At 53.4% G+C, this 23,082-nt stretch overlaps 1 protein-coding gene and 1 long non-coding RNA gene across 4 annotated transcripts in view; one reads left to right on the top strand and one right to left on the bottom strand.

Moving 5' to 3' along the window:
* TGM2 (transglutaminase 2) overlaps positions 1 to 21,553 on the top strand; it is a 31,321-nt gene extending 9,768 nt beyond the window's left edge. Inside the window, exons 4-13 of the mRNA XM_025470043.3 lie at positions 1,918 to 2,036; positions 4,421 to 4,549; positions 5,591 to 5,768; positions 9,328 to 9,463; positions 10,127 to 10,230; positions 11,627 to 11,869; positions 13,411 to 13,683; positions 17,663 to 17,823; positions 18,834 to 18,970; positions 19,739 to 21,553. Coding sequence (XP_025325828.3) covers positions 1,918 to 2,036; positions 4,421 to 4,549; positions 5,591 to 5,768; positions 9,328 to 9,463; positions 10,127 to 10,230; positions 11,627 to 11,869; positions 13,411 to 13,683; positions 17,663 to 17,823; positions 18,834 to 18,970; positions 19,739 to 19,889 — 1,631 coding nt within the window. The 3' untranslated portion in view covers positions 19,890 to 21,553. The remainder of the gene's footprint in view (positions 1 to 1,917; positions 2,037 to 4,420; positions 4,550 to 5,590; positions 5,769 to 9,327; positions 9,464 to 10,126; positions 10,231 to 11,626; positions 11,870 to 13,410; positions 13,684 to 17,662; positions 17,824 to 18,833; positions 18,971 to 19,738) is intronic.
* Positions 2,655 to 8,729, bottom strand: LOC112673932 (uncharacterized). Of its 3 annotated transcripts, none has more exons than XR_003145128.3 (3): positions 6,085 to 8,729; positions 3,481 to 3,628; positions 2,655 to 3,331 (listed from the first exon to the last, which is right to left on the bottom strand). It is a non-coding gene; the product is annotated as an uncharacterized LOC112673932 (long non-coding RNA). The 3 variants fall into 3 exon arrangements; XR_007405409.1 differs by lacking the exon at positions 6,085 to 8,729 and adding an exon at positions 4,340 to 4,465; XR_007405408.1 differs by lacking the exon at positions 6,085 to 8,729 and having other exon boundaries at positions 3,481 to 4,427.
* Positions 21,554 to 23,082: the final 1,529 nt, after the last annotated feature.

The following is a 23,082-nucleotide window of genomic DNA, read 5'->3' as shown; positions in this document are numbered from 1 at the left end:
GAGAGTTGGCAGCCAGGCCCATGGCATCCCTCCCGGCAGCAGGAAGATGCCGGTGGCCCCCCATTCACCCACACTGCAGGGTTTCGGAGTTCAGGGAACAGGGAGCAAAGTTCTGGGGATAGCCCCTTCCTCTGGCCTTTCCTCCAGCCCTGCCCCATCCTCACCCTGTGGGTTAGCGTGGCTGTCAGCCAAGCAGCACAGTGACTAAAGTGACCTGACATCTCAGGGTGGGAGCGTGGAGGGGGTGTGGAGCTGGCCCTGTGGAGCCAGGAAGCTGGCCTCCCTCGGTGGAGGTGGGGGTGTTGGGTGGGAACTCTGCTGTCCCTTTGGGACCTGCCCCTGAAACGAGATCCTTCTATCTCTGAGCTCAGTAAGGACAGGAAGGAGGACGGGAGCGAGTGGCAATTAGGTGTGGGACCTCTGGTCCCCCAAGGCCCCCACTTTGACCGGCAGAGCTGGGAGGAGGGCACGGTCCTTGACACCTGGGTCCAGGTGGCGACAATGCTCTCAGCCCCATGACTCTCAGCCCCATGACGAAACACCATGAGTTTCCCTTTCTCTTTCGTTCTTCCACACTGTCAGCTGACTTATTACTACAGAGTTCATTTTCCAGAAGGCTAATTTTTCTTACAGTCCTCAGAGCCCCAGCACAGGATATATAAGACAAAAGTTGCTTGGCCACTTTCACATTTGCCTGTGGGGGCTGCAGATGGGGCCTGAGAGAGCACAGGGCCGACAGAGTCCAGGGCCCCAAGGGGCTGGAGCAGCTGCATTCCAGGCCAGTGGCACAGTATTTTTAGGGACCTGTAAAAATGTTTTGATTTCTTTTAAAATCAGAAGAAAAAGTGAAAGTTTAGGTCAGAGAATATGTTTTAATATGTAATATTAATATATTTGCCATTATACTAATATAGTATATGTATTTACTTATATATAAGCATATTAAATATTAAGTATTATTAAGTATTATTAAATATTTTATTTATTTATTTATTTATTTATTTGGAACAAAAAATGCACAGGGTCCACCAAAGTCATAATGTGGCTCTAGATGTCCTCTTCCCAGCCTCAGTTTCTTCACCTGTGAAATGGAGATAGTAAAGGCCAGCTTGACCTTTGACCTCCCACCATCTGGCCCCGACTGCCCCAGCCCTCTTTTCTGTGGTTATCAGCCATGGGGAACTAAGTGCCATACTAGCAGCTGTCCCTTTGTGCTCTCTGGTCCTCTGCTTAGAATGTCATCCCACCAGACTCCAAGGATCTAAATTTTAGTCGTTTATTAAGACCGCATTCACCAGCCACCTACTCCAGGAGCCCTCCCTGACCACCCCTCCCTCCCACCCCAAGCTGGACAAGATCCCACTTCCCCTGAGCCACAGTGACCCTAGTAGGCTTTCTCTCTGCCTTGAATCAAGGTCCTTCTCACACTGGCTCAGGGCTTAACTTGCAAAGCACCTTTCAAATCTGCATCCCATTTACCCTCAGGAACTCCAGTGAGGGGGGTGGAGAGGTGATCTCTCCAGGGTCCCACAATAAGTGAGCATCAGCTAGGAGATTCCTGACTCCTGGCTGAGTGCTCCTTTATCTCTTGCATTGGCATCGGTTTTCCTGCCTGTAAAATGGAGCTTTCAAGGTCCCTTTCTCATAAAGCTCTTGCAGAGGTTAGATGTTAATATACATCAGACACTTACGATAGACAAGTGTTGGAGGAATGACAGCTACTGGTAATTCTAGCTGAAAACACCTTATCTCATGGATATAGGATTATTAATTAATGATTAGCTTTTCTGATTCAAAGATAGAAGGGCCTCTGAGACTCCAGCCTGGCCCTGGGTTTTGGCACCTTGGCTGCCATGTCTGTGGGGACCATGCGCCTTACCAGACCCAGAGCTGAGGCCCCTTCCCTCCCATCCCCAGCGGATGCTGTGTACCTGGACTCAGATGAGGAGCGGCGGGAGTACGTGCTCAGCCAGCAGGGCTTCATCTACCAGGGTTCAGTCAAGTTCATCAAAAGCATCCCTTGGAACTTTGGGCAGGTAAGACCACATCCTGCCCTTCCCAACCACTGCAGGCCACACTGTGTGCTGGGCCCTGGCTCTGAGGTGGTCAAAGCTACAGAGGTGTGAACTGGTCTTAGAGCTGCCCACCCAATGCTTCCAGGGATTCAAGGGCCCCAAAATGGCTGGAGGAACACAGAGGGTCCAGGCAAAGCCCGAGGTCATACAAGAAAGGGTCACCCTGCCCATCATGGGAATGGCAGCCCCAGATTCTAAGTGGGGAAAGAATTAGGAGAGCTTTGGGGAATTGTGGTGTTAGCGGGTGCTCCAGGAGGGAGAAGGGGAATATACAAGGCCATGCATCAAAATAATAGAAATGCTAACCAAGTGCTAAGTGTGTGCTGAGAGGAGGTTTTATAGCATTACCTAGATCAATGGTTCTCAAACTCAAATATACGCCAGACTCACCAGAAAGTATGCTAAAACACAGATCACTGAGTGTCACCCCTACTTTCTACTTCAGTAGGTCTGGATGTGGGCTGAGAATTTGCATTTCTTACAGGTTCACATGCTGCTGGTCAGTGGTCATACTTTGCGAATCACTGGTTGTATCAGTTAGCTACTGCTGAATAACAAACAAGCCTGAAACTTATAGGCTTAAAACGACAGCCATTTATTATTTCTTACAAATCTACGGGGCAGCCAGGGCATGGCTACCTCAGCTAGATGGCTCATCTCTGTTCCCTGTGGCTCCTCATCTTCCAGCAAGTCAGCCCAGGCTGGTGGTTCAAATTCAGGATCTTATTTCCTCTGCCATTCAGCCTCCTGCGAATATTCTTGAGACACTGCTGCAAAAACTCATAAAACAAGAGTTGTCACACTCCTGGTCCTTCCACCTCCTGGTGTGTTGGGGGTTATTGGCCTTCTGGGGTGGGGTTCACCTGGAGACTTTTCCCAATAGCCCCTGGGTTAAGGTTTCCATAGTCAGGCCTCCAGAGTCCTGCCTTGGGACCACAGGGAAGTCTTCCCTGTATGATGTGGGGCTCTGACCTCAGTTTCCACATCTGAATATTGAGTATACTAATTGCAAAAATATCTGCCCAAGAACCTGTAGCCTGCTGTGAGATATACATGAAATGAGCATGATACCTAAAATATATCACAATGTACATTGGCTCCTAATTCTGAGGCTCTGTATTCTCCTGAGAAATGGAACAAAGCCAGATTCTTTCTTTTATTTCCTGAGTTCCTATTCTGTGTCCGGGCTTGTGTTGGCCATTGGACACGGCCCTTGCAAATCTTCCGGAAGCCATCACAATCCAGGATGATAAGACCTAGAGGAAGGAAATGAAAAACTCCTGATGGGAATCAGGGTGATTCCAGAAATAGGCAAGATCTGAGCTGGGCTATGGAGGAGATGGAAGCACAGTATACTAGGCAAAGGGAATTGCATGAGCAAAAGTTCAGAGGTGGCAAAGTTTACCTTGTAAGAATTCAGTAGCTCAGGGAGCACTTGACGTCTGAAGGAGTCCCGAGAGAGATCAGCAGTGTCTGGGTTGTGAATGTCAGGCCGATGGGAAGAGGGAGCCACAAAAGGACTTAAAGCCATGGAGGGAGACTTGTGATGAAGCCTGGTTTGGGACAAGACCACAGAGGTGGGGAGCAGGGAATGGATCACCTTTGAACTTGTCAGATGGGTGGTCCAGCATAATATGACAAGGAGCGAGGGTTCTACTTTTGATAATGATAACATTTGAGTTGCAAGGATGAGAAGGTATGAGCCATACAGAGAGTGGCAGGAAGAGCATTCCAAGAAAGGGAAAGTGTAAGTGCAAAGGCCCTGGGGCAATGAGTGGTGATAATGAGGTCAAAAATGATAATGAGGTCAGAAATGAGGTGGGACACAGATTGTGAAAGGCCTTGCAGGTCACAGGGAAAAGTCTAGATTTTAATCTGGGTGCAGTGGAAAGAGAGGAGCGATATATTTAATTTCCCTCAGTTCCCATCAGAGCAGTGTGTCAGGGTGGGGGGTGAGGGAGGAGAGGATTCTCATCAGCTGTGTAGGATGAGTCAGGCTTTAGGGGAAATGAGATAACTGGCAGAGAGAGGTGGGAAAGGGGCAGTGGAAGGGCCTGAGGTGACTCTGAGGAGAGGGAAGCCCCAGGGACACTGTGGGTTCTACTCCAGATTCCCAGGACCCCCAGCCCCCAGCTGGCCCTGAATGCAGATATATCCCTTCCTCTTTCTCACAGACTCAGTCATCTGTCCCATCCCACCCCATCCTGGGCCAGACAAAGCTGGCCTCACAGAAATGTTGCAGACCCAGAACAGGGAGGACCTACAGCTGCAGGGCTTCAGGGCAGGCTTCCTGGAGGAGGTGACTTCTAATTTCCCTCATCCTTCTCTTTTTTCCACCAACACAGTTTGAAGATGGAATCCTGGACATCTGCTTGATGCTCCTGGACAGGAACCCCAAGTTCCTGAAGGATGCCTGCCGTGACTGCTCCAGCCGCAGCAATCCTATCTATGTGGGCCGGGTGGTGAGCGCCATGGTAAGTGAGTGGCTGGGCCCATGATGGGCCCCCATAGGCTCCCCTCTTCCTGGGATGATGGAGGCTGCACTCCGCACTGGGCTTAGTGGGGGGACCCAGGGGATGAAGGAGTCTCAGCTAAGACAGCTTGTATTTGGAAAGACAAGATTTACAGAAATAAGGGTAATGTCATGTGGTCCCTAAAAGCAATTCATTCATTCATTCACTCATTCAGCAAATATTTATCAGATGCCACGTGTCCTAGGCACTGGGGATACAGCTGGGTATAAGATGTGTATGGTCTCTAACTTCAGAGAGCTTGTATTCTCGTGGGTGGGTGGGAGGAGACAGACATGGACTGAGATACCACGTGCATGAGTCACAGAGATGATGATTGATGCAAGTGCTGAAGGAAGCTGGAGGTGTGAGGGTGTCTATCTGTCTAACTTTAGTCAGGGGCGGGGCAGGAGGCGGGGACCTCCCTAAGTGATGATCCCTATGCTGATAGAGTAAATAGGAGAAGAGCATTCCAGGGAGAGGAGTAGGTTGTGCAAAGGCCCTGAGGAAGGAAGGAATTTGGCAGGTTCGAGGAGCAGAAAGGAGGCTGGCGTGGCTGGAGTGGAGGGAAGGAGGGGAAGTGGGGTGCAGGAGGTGGGCACGGGTTAGATCCCGCAGGCCTCATCAGCCCCCGTCAGGAGGCTGGATTTAATTCTCAAGGCAATGGGAGTTTGAGGGGAACAACACAATGTGGTCAGGGGCCAGAGTGAGTCTTGGTAAAACTCCGATCACATTCTGTCACTCTCCTGCCACCCCACAGACCAATTCACATCTCCGGCATCACCTTCATTGACCTTGACCCCTCTTCGCCTCCTCCCTTCCCCTTCTCTCTCCCATACCCTGGACTCCAGCCCCACCCATCTCCCACATACCAGTCTGTCACACCTTGGGATCTTTGCATGGGCTGTTCCCTCTCCTAAATTCCTTTCCTTGCCTTTCACCATGCACTGAGCTCACAGCACCAGCTCCCCAGGCTGGGCCCCTCTGATGTCCCTCTGCTTGTAGGTCAACTGCAATGATGACCAGGGTGTGCTGCTGGGACGCTGGGACAACAATTATAAGGACGGCATTAGCCCCATGTTCTGGATCGGCAGCGTGGACATCCTGCGGCGCTGGAAGACCTCTGGCTGCCAGCGTGTCAAGTATGGCCAGTGCTGGGTCTTCGCTGCTGTGGCCTGCACAGGTGAGCTCATGCTGGACGTGGGGAGGACCTGGAACCTGCTCACAGCCTCCCTGAGCCCTGCGAGGAGGGCAGGAAGAGCACTCAAGAGGGAATCAGGAACCCTCAGCTCTGGTGCTGCCTCTGCCTCCAATGTCACCAATGTACTACGTGGCCTGGAGTTGGCAGCTGTCCCCCTCTGGTCCTTTTTCCAACAATTACCCTGCAGGTGGTTATTAGGATCGAGGGACGTCACTGGGGAGGCAGCCTGGGCACAGGGTTGAGAAGATGAGCTTTGGAGCCGGGCTCACCTGAATTAAAAATCCCCAGTAACACTCACCTGCTCTGAGCAAATGACTTCCTTCTGAACCTTGGTTTCCTTGTCTGTAAAAAGAGGGCAATAGGATCTCGCTCCTAGGGCGGGTTGATAGAAAGCTGCTCGGCCCACAATTTAGCCCAGTGTGGCTCTAAGTAAGTAGTAGCTCTTAGTAGCAACTCAATAATAACAGCCACATCGACGTCAAGAAAGAGAAAACACTTTCTAAAATGCAGATGAGGAAAGAGAAAGCAATTTAGAACCAAAATGTAAAATAAGTATTTACAGAGTCTTAAAAATTCGAGTTCAGAAAATGTTGAAGATTGTTCCAGGTTGGTGATGGTGCTTATGAGAATGGGTCTGTATCCCGTACCAGTTAAAAACATAGACTCTGGGGTCGAGGCCTGAATCCCAATCCCAGCTCTGCTTCTCACCAGCTGAGTCCTCCGGTAATCACTGGGCTTCTCCGAGCCTCAGCTCCGTTACACTGAACCCGACGTAGTGACGGTGTATCCTGGGGCGGTTGTGAGGATAATGCGGGAAGTGCTGCAAATGATTTCAGACACCCAACAGCAAATACTTGTTTCATGCTGCTAGATTATTCTTATTACGATTATGACTACTGCTATTATTATTTATTAGGCTCAGGCAATCTAAGAGGCTGGTCCTGGTTTGAAGCTTCTCTGACTCCAGGACCAGGGCCCAGGCCCAGAGAAGGGTGTCGGGGCGTCCCAGGGCTGTGCTCCACACCAGCAGTCTGCATAGGGCGGTGCGGCCCGGGCTCCCAGCTGGGCTGTCTCTGCTCCCCCTTCGCCATGGCCAGACCACCCATGACTGCCCGCTCTGGGACCCGTGCATTCTCTTTTCTTGTGCAAACTTCCCCAGACCCCTTCCTCTGAGGGGTCTGAAATGCCCTTCTCAGAGAACCCCATGGGTTTTCTGGAAACACACCACCATCTGCGGCCTGGGTCCCCAAGCCCGCCTGCAGACGCCTCCCTCCTCCCGGGGCTGTGACCTCTGGAGGTCCTGCTCCAGACCGCTCTCTCCCCAAGGCCAGGGCTGAGTCTGGGTCCCTTGCGGCCTTCTCCCAGCCCGGTGTGTGAGAGAGCCAGGGAAAACTGGCTCAGGGGAGCAGGCCCCCGGGGCTTCTCCAAGTTGCCGCTGCTGGACTGGTCCAGGGACTCTGGTGTCCGGCTGCCTGGTTTTAGTCCCAGCTCTGTCGCCAGCCTCTGCGTGGACTTGGGCGAGAGAACTGGTGTCTCCAAACCTGTATCCTCATCTGTAAGTGGCCATTGAATTCACAGGGCGCTCTCAGGACGCAGGGAGATGTCACTTAGCAGTCTCTGCTTCAAGTTAGGCTTGCGTTTCGGGTTCCCAGGGGAAGCTGGGATTCCTCAGCTGGATCCTGGAGCATTTTTTGGAATGTCCAGGAGTCAGCCAGCGGTGACTGCAGAGACATCTGCAGTGGCAGGCACCACGCCACTCTTTGCACTTCCTCCCTGGGCACGGGGTAGACCAGACTGCCTACACCCCACTGCCTCTCTGAATCACCACCACATCCCCCCCAAACTGCTATTATTAGCTTCTCTTAGAGGAGGAAATGGAGGCTCAGAGAGGGGAAGTGGTTGCCCAAGGTCATATAGCTGGGGAGCCAGCACAGCCAGGCTTGAAATCAGGTGTCTCCGGTTCTGGGGCAGCATCCTGGCCTCAGCCTATGATGATGAGGCCTCTGGGGGCACCATCTCTAGGACAGGGGTGATGTCTTGGTCCTCGGGCAGCAGGGACAGGCCTTCCCACACCCGGTCTGTATGCTGAGGCCTGTCATGTCCCGGGGCAAGGCCTGGGGTCAGGACACCAACCCCTGCTACGGCGGCAGACAGTCTACTGCGTGCGCCACAGGGAAGCAGCCAAGCAGGAGGTGGAGGACCAACCCTGTCCCTCCTCGTGTCTCCTGGCCAGAATCCAGGGCAAAGGCTACACACACACATGCTCTCTCCACCCGCCTTCCCCAAGACTTAATCTCAATCAAAACTAAAAGACAAAAGTCCCACAGGTCACATTCAGCAGGGCTCTTCTTCTCACTTTTGAAACAAGATATTTATTTCCTTTATCACACCCTGAGAATGTGTTACTTTCACAAAACACTCCAAAAGCACATTAAAAAAGGAGGGAGTGAAAAAGTACCCCAATGCCACCTGTCAGGAGCACCCCACTATTCAGGCCCGGATCGTGCCTGGGGCTTCCCTCCCTCCCCGGAGGTCTGTAGGCGCCAGCTGCTGTCCTACCTCGTTTTCCTCTGTCACTGTGACCCCTTCCTTCCCCAGTCACTGTGACCCCTGTAAGCTGTGCTCTGGCGTGAGCGCAGGGCCCTCCACGTTCACGGGGGTGCCCCAGCATGACTGCCGGCCCCACGTGTATCACGACCTTGTGTGGTGGAGGAGGAAACAAGGCCCAGAGGGGGCGAGGGGCCAGTCCCAGAGCCCACAGGCCAAAGCTGCCAGGGCTTGCACGGAAGCCCCCAACCCTTGTTCCCTTTTCTGCATGTTCTACTGTTGGCTTCTTGCCCTGAATCTCTACCATTCTTTCTCTCCTTCCTTCATCCCCTTCTTCCTCCCCTTCTTTCTACGTACGTCATCTACCCCTTCATACATTTGACAAATTAGTCTATGCCAGGCCTGTGCTGGGCTCTGGGCATATAAAGGAAGGCAGATCCCTCATTGCCCTTGGAGGACAAATTAAAGGATCCCTCACGTGCCCCTACACTGAGCATAATGATGAATCCCCACTCTTGCTATGAATGCAAATGATGGAGCAATCTAAACCTGGTGGGCGGCCTTCCAGGCTGAGGGAATAGCATATGCCAATGGCCTGTGGCTGGCAGGAGTGTAGAGTGCTGGAGGAGCAGCGGGTGTGGCTGGAACAAAGTGCCCAGGAGATGGTCTGGAGCCAAATACTGTGGGGCCAAGGGCCATAGCCAGAGGTCAGGCCTTGACCCCAAGGGCCACCGGGAGCCATGGAAGGTTTAGCAGAGGAGCATTGATGTCAGTCTTGCATTTTGGGGGTCTTGTTTTTTAGCTGTGATGTGAGGAGGCAGAGTGGACATGGAGTGACCAGTGAGGTGGGCACCATCCCCTTACCTGGATGATGTAATGGGTACAGTGCTGTCCTGGATACAGGTGGGCAGGTGGATGCCCAGAGCAGGGCAGATGTCTCTAGATCCTCATCCTCTAATCCCTCTCTCCATCCTGTCCTCTCCCCAACCCCCAGTGCTGCGGTGCCTCGGCATCCCCACCCGAGTGGTGACCAACTTTAACTCGGCGCATGACCAGAACAGCAACCTGCTCATCGAGTATGTCTACAACAAGTTTGGGGAGATCCAGAAGGAGAAAAGCGAGATGATCTGGTGAGCTGGGGCCCACTGGGGAGGGTCTCCTGGAAGGGACACCTAAGAAGACTTCTCAGAGGAGGCCACTTTTGAACTGGGGTTAAAAGTTGAACAGTATTTGGACAAGGGGGAACAGGGCCCGGGGAGGGCTCTCCAGGTAGGAGCCACAGCATGAGCAAAGGAGGGAAAGTCAGCACACAATGCATGAAAAAGCATCAGGTGAATGATTTTTCGGGAGTCTGGAATGCCAGGTTAGGGGATCTGGGCTTGACGCCACAGGTTGTCACCAAATGCTTCAAACTGAGAGACACTGATGACACCGGCAGGAGGTGAGAAGGGGAGAGACTGCAGGTGAGGGGCTGGGGTGTGGTCCAAGGAGGCCGTGACAAGGCCTGAACTCAAGCAGAGCCCGTGAGCTAGAAAAGAAGGAACAACTCAAAAGCGAGGAGGAAGGCTCATCAGCTGGACTCAAGAAGCCACTGAACGGTGGGGGGCTGTGGGAGAGGCACTGACAGTGACTCCCGGGCTAGGAGTGAGCAGCTGGCAAGGGCCCAGGGGAGGAAGAGCAAGGAAAAGCGTTGGGGACATGCTGGGCTGAGCCCAGGCCAGGGGAGTGTGGACTGCCCATGGGAGGTGACAGGGAAAGTCTGAGTGTGAGTCCTCGCTTCATTTCTCCAACAGGAACTACCACTGCTGGGTGGAGTCATGGATGAGCAGGCCGGACCTGCAGCCTGGCTATGAGGGGTGGCAGGCCCTGGACCCCACGCCCCAGGAGAAGAGCGAAGGTGGGTATGCGTGGCCCCCTTCCCTAGGCGGAAAAGCCAAGCCTTGGAGAGAACTCCCCGACAGTGCCTCAGCCGGGGGTAGCCAGCCCCAGTCCCGCTGGCTCCAGAGACCACTGACGGGTCTGCACAAGTGTGGGGGTCCTCTCCGACAGTGTGCGATCCCCTTCTTTATCATTTGAAAAGTAATTCACATTGTGGAAAACAGAAAATGTGGAGAAGTGCAAAGAAAAAAATCAAATAACACCTTCGTCCTCTCCCCCCCGCCAAAAGAAATAGTAACATTCACACACATTAACTTTCACACCCATTCCAGTCTCCCTGGAGATATCTCCCTGGAGATAACATAATATTCCTATTATATATTTGTATGTGTGTGCAGGAGAGACAGAGACGGAGAGGGAGAAAGCAACAGAGACAGAGAGAAGGGGAGAAAAAGACAGAGAGAGAGAGACCTGGAGGGAGGGAGGGAGGGAGGGAGGGAGGGAGGGAGGGAGGGAGGGAGGGAGAAACACAAAGGCAAAACTGGGTGAAACCAAATGGGTCCTTTCTCAGAATAATATTTTTAAATGCAGAGAATATATTACCTAGGGTAATGAAGAAAACTATTTACACTGAAACATGTTTATCAAAATTTTTTAAAAATAAATTTATGGTATAATAACATATGCTTTTCATAACAAGATCTAGCGGTAGAGATAGTAAGTTCCATAATGTACTGGTACAGATGCGTACAGGCGGCATTTCCAGTTATCTATGACAACCAAAGTGATATATAAATGTCTGTGTTGCTTATGGGTGACAAGTCATAAGTGCGCCTAAGACTAGGGTTTGTCTGCTTTCACAATCAAAAGATGTGTTATCAAATTTCAGTGAAGACAAAGATGTAATGTTTTTCCATCCAAGTACATGGACTCCTGAATTTTATTCGCATCGCTTTGGGGGTCCTTGGTCCCTGTGTTAAGATCTCCGGCTGCATGTGGCCTTTTGTCTCTTGGCCCCGTCACTTCTCCATATGTCATTGGCATTTCTCTATCACGTAGTTTTCTGTGATTTTAATTTTATTTTTTATTTACAAACAATTTTTTTAAAGATTTTATTATTTAGTCATGGAGACACAAAGAGAGAGGCAGAGACACAGGCAGAGGGAGAAGCAGGCTCCCTGTGTGGGGGAACCCAAATGCAGGACTTGAACCCAGGACCCCAGGATCACACCCTGAGCCAAAGGTAGACGCTCAACCACTGAGCCACCCAGGTGCCCCTGGAGTCTCCATTCTTAAGTCGTACTTTCTGCTGCCTTCCTAGAAATGGGTCCCCGAGATTGCTACACTGTGGTTGAAATGTGGAAGGTCACCCTCCCCTCAGCCCAGACTCGAGACTCTCCTCTTACCCCAACCAGGGACATACTGCTGTGGCCCGGTCCCGGTGCGTGCCATCAAGGAGGGTGATCTGAGTACCAAGTACGACGCGGCTTTTGTCTTCGCCGAGGTCAACGCCGACGTGGTGAACTGGATCCAGCAGGACGATGGGTCCTTGTGCAAGTCCACCAACAACTCCCAGACCGTGGGGATGAAGATCAGCACTAAGAGCGTGGGCCGTGATGAGCGGGAGGACATCACCCACAACTACAAGTACCCGGAGGGTAGGTGCCCCGCTGCCCAGAGCCTTGGCCACCGCCTCGCAGAGAGGCAGCGGCTCGGAGCGCGCGCGGGCGTGCGTGTGGTGGCTTCGGCAGCCCGCGTGCAATAAGGAGCTGCGGGCTACGCTCCGTTTTTTTCCTTAGAAAAGAAGCATCCTGGGAGGCAGTAGTAGAGGAGTATTCGTTTAAGAAAAGAATTCTGTATTCCATAGAAGGATTCCACTGGTTTCTTTTTTTTTAAAACCTTGCTTTTTTGGCTGGCTTGACTTAAATACCACTGAAGGGATGACAGTCCCGTAGCAGAGGCGTGCATCGGAACAGAAAAAGGAATGATGTCTGTGTCGTTTATTAAGGGTATTTGTCATAGCAGCACTGATAATACAGCTGAAGATGGGCAATCCCACCCCCATCGCCCCACCCCACCCCACCCCCTTTTTTATTGAAACATATTTGGACCAGAGCGGCTTGGAAGTCCAGAGGGGCCGGTCCTGGAAGACAGATTCCAGGAACCCTGTGGTGTTTATCCGTGCAGTATTTCACACACAGCTGGGGAGGTGAGCCGAAGATGGATGGGGCAGGAGAAGAGAAATAGAGCAAGAGCAGCTTAATCACGTAGCTTCAATCAGATACAGAGACGAAGCCGCTAGATGCTTTTTGCATCTTATGTTAAATCAGGAGAGGGAAGAAAGGATAAGGCTTATTTTCTAAATTCTTTTTGAGCACAACCAACAGTGCAATACAGTAGATGTTTTCGAACCATCTGTGAGCACAGGGGGAGCTCACAGAGGGGCCTAAGGAACCATCGCCCCCGCCCCTTTCTCTGACTCCCACTGACTCACCAGGGCCGGCTGGTGCCTGGGTAACAGGTGGCCATGCTCTAGCCAGAAGGGAGACAATGGAAGGAACAGGTGCTCCCCCCCCTGGCTTCTGAAAGGTCTAGAGCTGATGGTTTGATGGGAGAAGTAGCGGCGTACCCAGCAACACGGGAGAAGAAACGAGAAGGAGGAGAGGCAAGAGATAAATGGGACACAAAGGAGGGGAGCTCCACAGGTAGGGAAGAGGAAGAAAAATATTTCAGGTAGAAGTAATCCCTGAGCAAATGCTGGGAGGTGAGAAAGTTTGCCTTGTATCGGTGTTTACTATCCACCCAGGCTTTGGATACGACATAAAGATAAGTAAAATACAGTCTTAAGTCTTTGAGTGGCTCCAAAGTGTGAGTACGTAAACAGGAAACAATTTGGCTAAATAAAAAGCATGATAGGCAAGAGGCACCCGTGAAACTCCAGAAGACGTTGTGACTCATTTTCTCCTAGGGCTGGAGTGATCAGAGAAGTCTTCCTGGAGGAGGGGGTATCTTGAGGGACGTATAGGAGTTTACTTGTGGAAAGTAAATAAAATATTCTTTCGTTTTCCTTTAGAGGAGGGGCTCCTGTAGAGGTGCCCGGAGTCACTGGGGCTCTGAAAAGCCAGCTTGCCCTGCCCCAGCCTCGTTACCCTTGGTCCCTATTTCTGCCGTAACGGAATTCTCTTCCCCATCCTCACAGGGTCCCCAGAGGAGAGAGAAGCCTTCAGAAAGGCCAACCACCTGAACAAGCTGACTGAAAAAGAGGAGACCGGGTTGGCCATGCGGATCCGCGTGAGCGAGAGCATGAGCATGGGCAGTGACTTTGACGTCTTTGCCTACATCAACAACAACACGTCCGAGAGCCACTCCTGCCGCCTCCTGCTCCATGCCCGCACCGTCAGCTACAACGGGATCCTGGGGCCCGAGTGTGGCACCAAGGACCTGCTCAATCTTTCCCTGGAGCCCTTTTCCGGTAAGGCCTTGTGTTCCTGGAGCAGTTACTGACTGCCAACCGACGATGTGCTAGGTAGTGTCCTGGGCGCTTGGCATGTGCAGTTCACCTCACAGATGTTTCTGTGGCACTTCCTCTGGGCCAGGCCCTGCCTAAGTCCTTTATAATGAGCAACCCATTTAATTCTTACAACGAAAAGTGGGAGGTGGATTCTTTTGTTGCCCCATTTTCCAGATGAGAAGACTGAGCACAGAGAGGTGAAGGAACTTTCCCAAGGCCACACAGCTAGGAAGTGACAGGACTGCGACTTGAACCCATACTCTGAGCAACTATTCTGTTATGGTCCACGTCATCTTCATGGGCCCCTCAGACTGCTTTCCTGGACTCTCTCCTGCCCGCTCCCAGCTAATTCCTCTCCTCTGGCTCCCTGCAAGGCCCCTGCAAGAGCCTCTCCTGTTCCTCTGGCGGTTCTCAGCCTCAGAGAGAAGAGGGCTTCCTGGTCAGAAACCTGCACTCCTGTCCCCTTGGTGTCTTTCCCTGCCTGGCTGGTTCACGGCACCTGATTGTCTTCCTGAGGCCCTGAGGGCTGTGGCCACTGAGGTCACTTGGTGAGGCAGCATAGAGCCTGGGGTCCTGCCCCCCAGACGCCTGATCCTGGTTTGATCCTGGTTTGTGCGTTTGTGGCCTTCAGGCGTGAGGAGGCAAAGGGGTCTTGGCCCTGGGAGAGCACCAGGGAGCGGTGGAGCCTTCTGACCATCCTCTGAGGGGCAACGTGAACATTCTTCATGGCTGGGGCGCAGAGAGGTCATCCACTCGCTGGGTGACCTGGACAAATGCCTCCCTGAACTTCAGTGTCCCCATCGGGCACGAGGGAGCCACGAGGACCCGGCAGGGTGGGACCGTCTGGTGCGGGGAAGCGGCCGTGCACCGAGTGGGTGCTCGATGCCTGGAGCCAGCATGCTCCCATGCAGAGCTGCTGGAGGGGCCCAGCGCCAGGAGGGCTCCGCATGTGTGGAGTCTGCCCCCCCACCCCCCGGCCCTGTATTCTCTCCTGTCAAACCCACGTGTCCTCCCCTTATCACCTCTGCCTCTGCCCTCCCCTATCACCTCTGGTGCGAGGGCCACAGCCTTGGAGTTCCCAAGAGGGCCTGTTAAGCCTCGAGTCTGTGGTGTGGACGGTGCCATCTCCTGGTTTTTCTATCTCGGGCCCACCACGGGCACTCCTGGAGCCTCACACCCAGAGCAGACCGTCTAGCGGGGTCCCTGAGCCGGGGGGATGCCCTCGGGGGCAAAGCCAGTGGCGCCAGCACTGGGCCCCAACACTTAGGGCTGCTAGAACGCATGTCCTGAGGCCGGCCAGACCTGGCTTTGTCCCTGGCCTCCTCCACCTTCTAAATGGATAAACTTGGGTGAGGTGAACATGCTCTTGGAGCCTCGACTCACACCCATCATTCAGCACATGACAGCACATCCTCCTGACGGGCCGCCAGGAGGGCTGAAGGAGACTGTGTGCTCAGGAAGTATCTGGAAAGTATGAAATGGGGGCCTGACCATGGGAAGGCAGAGAAGCCCCAGGGGTCTGTCCTGAACACCTACTGGACAAGATGGCAGTCTTGGTGCTGAGCTCAGTAGCTCCTGAACCCCTGCCAACCTCTGCATCCAGGCCCCGAGGGGCAGGGGCAGAGGTTCATCCCTACAGGTGCGCGCCGTGGCCAGGACACCCAAGTTCTAGCTCCTACCATTCTGTCAATGGGCTGTGGGCTCCTGGGTATTCGTCTTCTCCGTTCCAGGGCTTAGTTCCCCACTTGTACGAAGGCTGGTTCATGTTTGAAGAACCTGCCAGCCCTTCCCTGTGACTGTTACACCATCAGGTTCTTCTCATGTTCAGAACCGCTTCAAAGGGAGAGACTGTCTTTCCTGGAATGTGTGGCACGGGGTGAACTCCAGCCAGGGCCAGCGATGCCAGAATAACTTCCTTCCCCTTGAGTCACACTTTGCCGCCCATTTACCATCTGGGCCCTTGCAACACTGTCCTGTGGAGGCTCGGCCAAAGCCCGTCAATGTTTCCCATCATCCCAGGGACGTGTCCGCAGCAGAGAGGTCTCTCCTGCCTCAGAGACCCATGAGGGGCCTGGCCTGTAGGAGACGCCAGAGGAGGGCTGAGGTCCTGTGTGTTGCCCCCCGGGCTGCAGGGTGAGGCTGGTCCAGGATGCCCGGCTGGGGCCTTCAATGCCAAGCTTGCCCTGAGATAGACGCTTTCACCCTCGGAGACCCTAGACTTTGGCTGCCTTGTTTGTTATTCTTTGATGATAAGATATGGGGAATTTCCAGAATGTGCTAATGGACAGGAAACCAGGCCTAGGCGAGGGAGCCATCCCCACCCTTGCCTCCTTGCAGCTTCTCTCCCCTCCCCTCCCCTTCCTGCCCCCGCCCCTCACCCCTCCAGGTGGGTCACTGGGAGTGCACCAGTGGCCACGCCCAGGGCGCCTTCTAGAACAGGGCAAGTCATCCAAGGAATAACTGACACTGACCACACACAACCTCTCCTCTCAGCCATCATCTGGCTTGAGGCCAAGGCCATGGTCCCTAGACCATGGATGACAGTTCTCAAAGGTCCGGCCTTACCTTGGCTTCAGCCTTCTGGAAAATTCAATAGCTGGGGTCATGTCCTCTAAGCTCCTGGAGAGCAGTGTTTTCCTTCTTTCCCACGTAGCTGGCCAGTTTCCACTCGGTTCCACGAGCCCTAACTCAGGGATTTTCACCCTTTTCTGTTTTTTTGGCAGAAGTTTGGGTTTCCTTCCCCGACGTCATCTGCTCAGAGGTGGGGGTGGGTCCACCCCGGGGGATGAACTGCTGGGGCTCCGGGCACACGGGGTGGGGGGGGGCAGGACCTTGACGGCGGCAGCGAGAAGGTGGCCGCCCACTGGGCCCTCACCGTCCTTCAGAGCCCTCGGCAGACAGGAGTACCTACCTAGCCGGAGTCCACCGAGCATGACTTGGCTTCTATCTGTTTTTGCCAGTTACCTTCTATTTATAGTAAATGAGACTGGTTTGCCACAAATGACGACAAGTATCCATGGGCAAGAAAGGTTAAAAAGAATAAAGCGAGTGGACTGAGAGAAAAACAATGAGCAAATAATGAGGTTATCCTCAGATGTGTGAGAAGTTGGGTGAGTGGCCCTTGGACTGCAGGGAGAGGTGGGCTGGACTCCACCGAGCCCCAAGACCAGCCCTCCAGCGCCTTCGTTTGACAGGGAAGGTCCAAGGAGCCTTCCAGAAGGGGTTTGCCCAAGGTTCTCTGTGACCAAGTGGGCAAGCACTCAGTGGACGAGCCTGCAGATTCTCAGGACTCTGCTCTTTGAAGTGCTCTTTCCTGCCTCCTGCAAGCTGACTCCTCATGCCCTTGTGCCTCAGTGTTGTCAGAGAAATGGGGCTAGAAACCACACCTTGCTTCTCTGTGGTGGGAGAGGTTGGCCCTTTTCATCGCCTCATCACTGTGTGGCTTTTGCTCTGAAATGGCCTCTGGTCTTAGTTCCTCCCAGCCAGTGCCCGATGTCCCAGGGGATAGAAGGGAAACAGAGAGGGGAGGTCACCTTCCCAGGCTCACACAGCCAGCTCTCCTGATCTGAGCACTTACTGGCAGAAGTATTTGTTCATCTGTAAAATGGGTACAATCCCACCAGCTTCATGCAGGGAAGTTGAGGTCCTGAGAGGTGAAGTGACTTGCCCAGCATCACCAGCCAGCAGAGGGCAGAGAGGCAAGATTAGAACCCCGGCCTACTGGAGTTCCAACACTTCTCTGTTCTGTCTCCCCTCCCAGTGCCTCCCTGGGAACCCCCGAGCCAGGGTAAATAAGGGAAAGGCCTGGGATTTGCCCATTCGTTCACTAGCTATGTGACCTCAAGCACCTTCTTTTCTGTCTCCGTGCCTCCGGAGATGCCACGGGAGAGGTGGGGGCTGTGAATCAGCTATCACGAGACTTCTGTCTCCCCTCCTGCAGAGAAGAGCATCCCCCTTCGAATCCTCTATGAGAAGTACTGTGAGTGTCTGACAGAGTCGAACCTCATCAAGGTGCGGGGCCTCCTCGTGGAACAAGCCGCCAACAACTACCTGCTGGCCGAGAGGGACATCTATCTGGAGAATCCAGAAATCAAGATCCGGGTAAGGGATGGCAGGGTGTGGGGACAGGGGCAGGGTCCCAGGACAGGCCCCCCACACACCAGCAGCCCTGCCGCCTCTAGATCTCCTCAGGCTTCCTCAAATCCTAACTCCGTCAAAGGAAGACATCGTGAAGCCAAAAGAATTTGGGGACTCCTACCTCTAGGGATGAATCCTAGAATCCCAGAGTGGTGGGTTGGGGTGTGGAATTTAGGGATCTCAGAATCCAGAGCTCTGGTGGGGCAGTGGAGAGGCAGAGGAGTTAGGGCATAGACTCTGGAGTCTGACTCCAGGGTTTGTGCGTGGGTGGCTCTGGGCAGGTTACTTTGCCCCTCTGGGCCTCAGTTTATTCGTCTGCAAGGTGGAGTTAATACTAGCACCTAGGTGTGTTGTAAGAATTACCCGTGCATCGCAGGAAGCACATCATAAGGGCTCATAGTGGCTGACCTTGTCACCATCAGCGTCGGCATCACAGCAATTTGCTTGGAGGAGCCACAGCCTCCGAGTCCCAAATGCAGCAGTTTCAAATAAATGATAAAGAGCAGAGGGGGAGGGATCGAGCCCTGGGTGCCAGACACTCTGCTAGGAGCTTGCACCTCTCTGCTCAGTTAATCCTCACGAGAGCCCTGCAGTAAGGCATTTCTCTCCTGTGGAGAAACCAAGGCTCAGAGTGGGTAGTTTACTTTCCCAGGGTCACACATTGAGAAGGGGTACAGACCAGCCTGGCCCCAAAGCCTGTGACCTTTCCACTCCAGACCCTAGAACAAGGGAGGCACTTTCTACCTCCCCCCCGAGTCCTGAGGAGCCCCGCTGCAGGTCTGCGAACGTCTATATTTTCTAGATGAGGGAACAGGCACAGAGGTGAGGCCCGATCGTGCCAGACCTGGGCCAACACTGGGCCAAATCACAGCAAATACAGAAATGGCCCAGCCGTGCCCCGGCCTGCCCCGGAGGGGCTCTGGGCTCCTCTGCCTCAGGGCTGCCCCTGACATCTGTCCCGTACGTTGTCCCAGATCCTGGGAGAGCCCAAGCAGAACCGCAAGCTGGTGGCTGAGGCGTCCCTGCGGAACCCCCTCACCGTGCCCCTGTTAGGCTGCAGCTTCACCATGGAAGGGGCCGGCCTCACTGAGGAGCAGAAGGTCATGGACGTGTAAGTGTCCGGCGCTCCGGCCTGGGGGCCTGGGAGCACAGGGCGGGTGCAAAGGAGCGAGGGGCTGCCCTCGGGCACCACCCCTGGCTCCTGACTCCCCCCTCTCGTCTCTGCACCCCTGCCCGCACCCCCACCCGCACCTGGCCATAATAAGCCTATGTGACCATTCCCTGACCCCCTTAGGCACAGTTCCCACCCTGGCATCGTCTCTGAGCACCCCTGCACCCCATTAGCTGCTTCCTGCACACTTGTCTTCACGAACCTGAACAGTTTACACATTTAGTCACTAAGCACCCGCCTCTGGATACACAAGACCTCATGTAAACACAAGTGTCCTCGAATGTGTGCGTGTGTCCTCGTGGAGACATTCTTACGTTCAGAAGCACAAGCATATGTATTTACTCGTGTATTGTACTGTGACTTACACACAGTAGGTAACACGGATGGTGTGTACAGCTCTGCATTTTCACACGTGTAGTTCCCCGAGTATACCCACTCTTTCCCCCCAGGCACAGCATCCACTTCCACACACTCACGCACATGTGCACACACACATGCACACACACACACACACAGGCCCCTCTGCACGTGGAGGGCAGATTGCCCAGGCTCTTAGAGGGCGGTGAGTGGGGCCTGTTTCCTTCTCATCGGCAGGAAGCTCTGCACGCTCAGAGGCTCTGCCAGTAGCCACACATCATGCTGGCCTGACCCCAATGTGGGGACCAGGCTGGGCCCCTCTCCTCACCCTCTTGCTCTTTCTCTCCACAGCCCAGACCCCGTGGAGGCGGGGGAGGAGGTCAAGGTGAGAGTGGACCTGCTGCCACGCCACGTGGGCCGCCATAAGCTGGTGGTGAACTTTGAGAGCGACAAGCTAAAGGCTGTGAAAGGCTTCAGGAATGTCCTCATTGGTCCCGCCTAAGGGGTGCGTGCCCAGCCCCACCTCAGCCAGCAGAGAGCCCCTGACTTAACCCCCATTTTTGTTCCAAGCTAGTGCGCAAATGTGCCCCTTCTCGGCCTCCCCCGACCTCAGAGCCTGTGAGGGCTCTTTGGAATGGAATGTACTTCTGGCTTATCTGGTGCCCCTGAGCCTGGATCCCCATCTCCCTTTAACTGTGAAGAATATTCTGTGCCTCCCCAGTGGGAGCACTGCCCTTGGCTGACTGGGTCTGCGATGGGGGAAGAGGGACCCATGCCTCCCCTTACAACCCAGAGGCCGTTGGAAAGCCACTGACCACCCACCATATCGTTTGATTTACTCCAGAGCCCCTTGGAGCCAGCAAAAGAGAGACAGTGTGCCCACTGACCAGATCTCAGGCAATACGCAGGCCCCAGGAACCCTTGGGAGAACCAGAGCAGGTGCAGGTGGGGTCCCAGGAAGGGCCAGACCCAAGTTCCCCTCACATCTCAGCAGCCCTGGCCCAGCAATCCTCCCCCCCCCCCCCCCCCCCCGTCAACCACCACTGTGAGGCACCTACTATGTGCCGGGCACTTCCTGTGCTTGCTAGGGCTCACACAGCCACTGATGCACCGAAGTCACCAGGGGAGATCGTACAACAGGAGCTGCTTTCCCCATGAAGACCCTGGGGCTTGGAGGCGGGAGAGGCAGCCCCTCTGCAGCAGCAGGGTATCTGCAAGGCTGGGTAGTAGGAAAGTAATTCACAGACATAAATAACTCTGACTCCGAGTCCAGCTCCCTGTTCACGGCACTAGCCCCGACCTGAGAATATTACAGAGGCCATTTGGGACCTGATCAGAAAGGATGGGATGAGGTGGGGGAGGAGACCGGAGGGGTCAGGGCCCTGGGTTTGAGCCCCAGGTCCAGCCAGCCACTGCCTTGCCCTCTCTGGCCCTTACGTCCCTCACTGGGCAATGGAGTGGTTGACTCAGCTCATGTGCGAGGCCCTCAGCTCTGCTCTTCCAGTGCCTTAGAGGACCCAGCCTCGCAAGTGACAGCAAGGCCAGATGCCTCTGAGTGTGAAACCCCACCTATGACCACCTTCCCACCCCCAGCCCTGTCTGGGTTCCCCATGTGCACCTAGGCACCTCCCTTCAGACCACAGTTTTAGGGAAGAGAGCTCCAGAGGCCCCTGTCCTACCCATGCACCTGCTCACTGCAATGCCTGGACTTCACCAGAGCCTTAGTTAGCTGCCTGTGTTGGTCACTAACCAACAAGGTTAGCACCGCAGCCACCTCCTCTCTGCAGGGCCAGGGCCCAGAAACACAGCCCTTGTCCTGACTACACTTCAAGAGCCCATGGGCTGTCATCTCTGACTGGGTCCCCCACTCTTTCCATGTGACTGGGCTGGAAGAGGGGTGACGGAGGGAGCATGCTCTATCCGGAGTGGGGTCACAGCCTCCAGGGCCCCCAGAATCTCAAAGGGGCACTTGAAGAAAGTCCTGCCGATGCACGTAGAACTTTCTGCTTTGCACAGGGAAGGATCACAAAATAAGCCAACACGATATGTTCTTACAAATGTTGCAGTAATTATCTATGATTTGATAAATACTTTTGGATTCCAAGCAGGCTTTAGAGCCACAAAGAGTGAGCACGGAAATAAAAGAGTTTGCTTTGCACATTCAAATGAGGTCTGGTCTGGTCCTTTTTTCTGCTTTTGAGGAGGGTAGGCAGATGAACTCACTCACCTTGGGACCAGCCACGTCCTTCCTGAGAACCTTTCCCCAGCCTCAGCCCCTCCCCGAGGTTGAAACTTGACTGGCATTCAAGCTTCTACCCAGTCCAGCTCCATCTCTAGCCTCTTCCTCCAATCAATCACGTTTACACCACAGTGAAATTCCTGAATCTCTCAAATACCCTGTGCACCTGTCAGCCTCTTAGCTTTTGCATGGGTATTTCCTGGGGCCTGGAGTGCTCTTCCTCTTCCTTATCCGTCTGGCAAACTCTTACTCATCCTATAATGCTTAACGCCAAAGTCACTTCTTCTGTGAAGCCTTCCTAGATTTCTTCTCAGCCCACCTCCCCCACCCCTGCAACCTTAAGCCCTGGAACATGGACCACCAGCTCAAATATTTATCACAGTGAATGTTAGTTCTATGTTGGTGTATCTGTCCCCTTTCCCATCCTATCTGAAGTCCTCAAGAACATTCTATCTAAAGCCTGTCTCTTTAATTTTTTTTTTTTATTTATTTTTATTTATGATAGTCACACAGAGAGAGAGAGAGGCAGAGACACAGGCAGAAGGAGAGGCAGAGACACAGGCAGAGGGAGAAGCAGGCTCCATGCACCGGGAGCCTGACGTGGGATTCGATCCCGGGTCTCCAGGATCGCGCCCTGGGCCAAAGGCAGGCGCTAAACCGCTGCGCCACCCAGGGATCCCTAAAGCCTGTCTCTTAAATAGACTCCAACAAATGCTGAATCGATAAACCAACGTGTTTCAGCTCAGCTCCCATAAGACCAGAGCTGTCCAAGAGAAATAGCATGTGAGCTGCAAAAGCAAGCCACCTATGTAATTAAAATTTTTCTGGTGGCCACGTTAGAAAGAGTAAAAAGAAATAGGTAAAATATGTCTTAATAAGGCATTTTATTTAACCGAGTATGTGCAAAATATGTCAACATGTAATCAATATAAAAAGAGATCTTTTACATTCTTAGTTTCACATTAAGTGTGCGAAATACAGCATATATTTTATACTGACAGCCCATCTCAATTCAGACTAGCTGCATTTCAAGTTCTCAATAGCCACAGGTGGCTTCTAGACTGGTTGTAAAAGTATGGGAACTTGGTCACTCATCTCAGTCCCCACTGACCAGCCACTAATAAGTGTTTGTTGAGTGAAAAAATGATAGAGGACAGTCTCTGCCCTCAGGGAACTCTTGTTGAAACACATGACATGCATCTGAAAAATAAATCAAAATGAAAACACGACATCACATTTTCTGGGTACTGAATCCTTCTGGCACTTGAAAACTACAGCTTGTTCTGGCCTACATGGCCTGTACGCTTTATCAATTAGTGACCAGCTGGAAAACAGCAACCACTGGGCTATTTCAGGATAAGAGGATAAGAGAAATGGGTTCCAAAGGCATCCCAAGTGCACGAAGAGAAGAAGAGAGATGGAATGTTACAAGGCGGCTGTCGTCCAGAGTAGTCCG

The sequence above is a fragment of the Canis lupus genome, chromosome 24 (assembly GCF_003254725.2).
Source record: "Canis lupus dingo isolate Sandy chromosome 24, ASM325472v2, whole genome shotgun sequence".
In the NCBI taxonomy this organism is placed as follows: Eukaryota; Metazoa; Chordata; class Mammalia; order Carnivora; family Canidae; genus Canis; species Canis lupus.
Note: the sequence above shows the minus strand (reverse complement) of the source record. Positions and strands in the feature narration are given on the sequence as shown.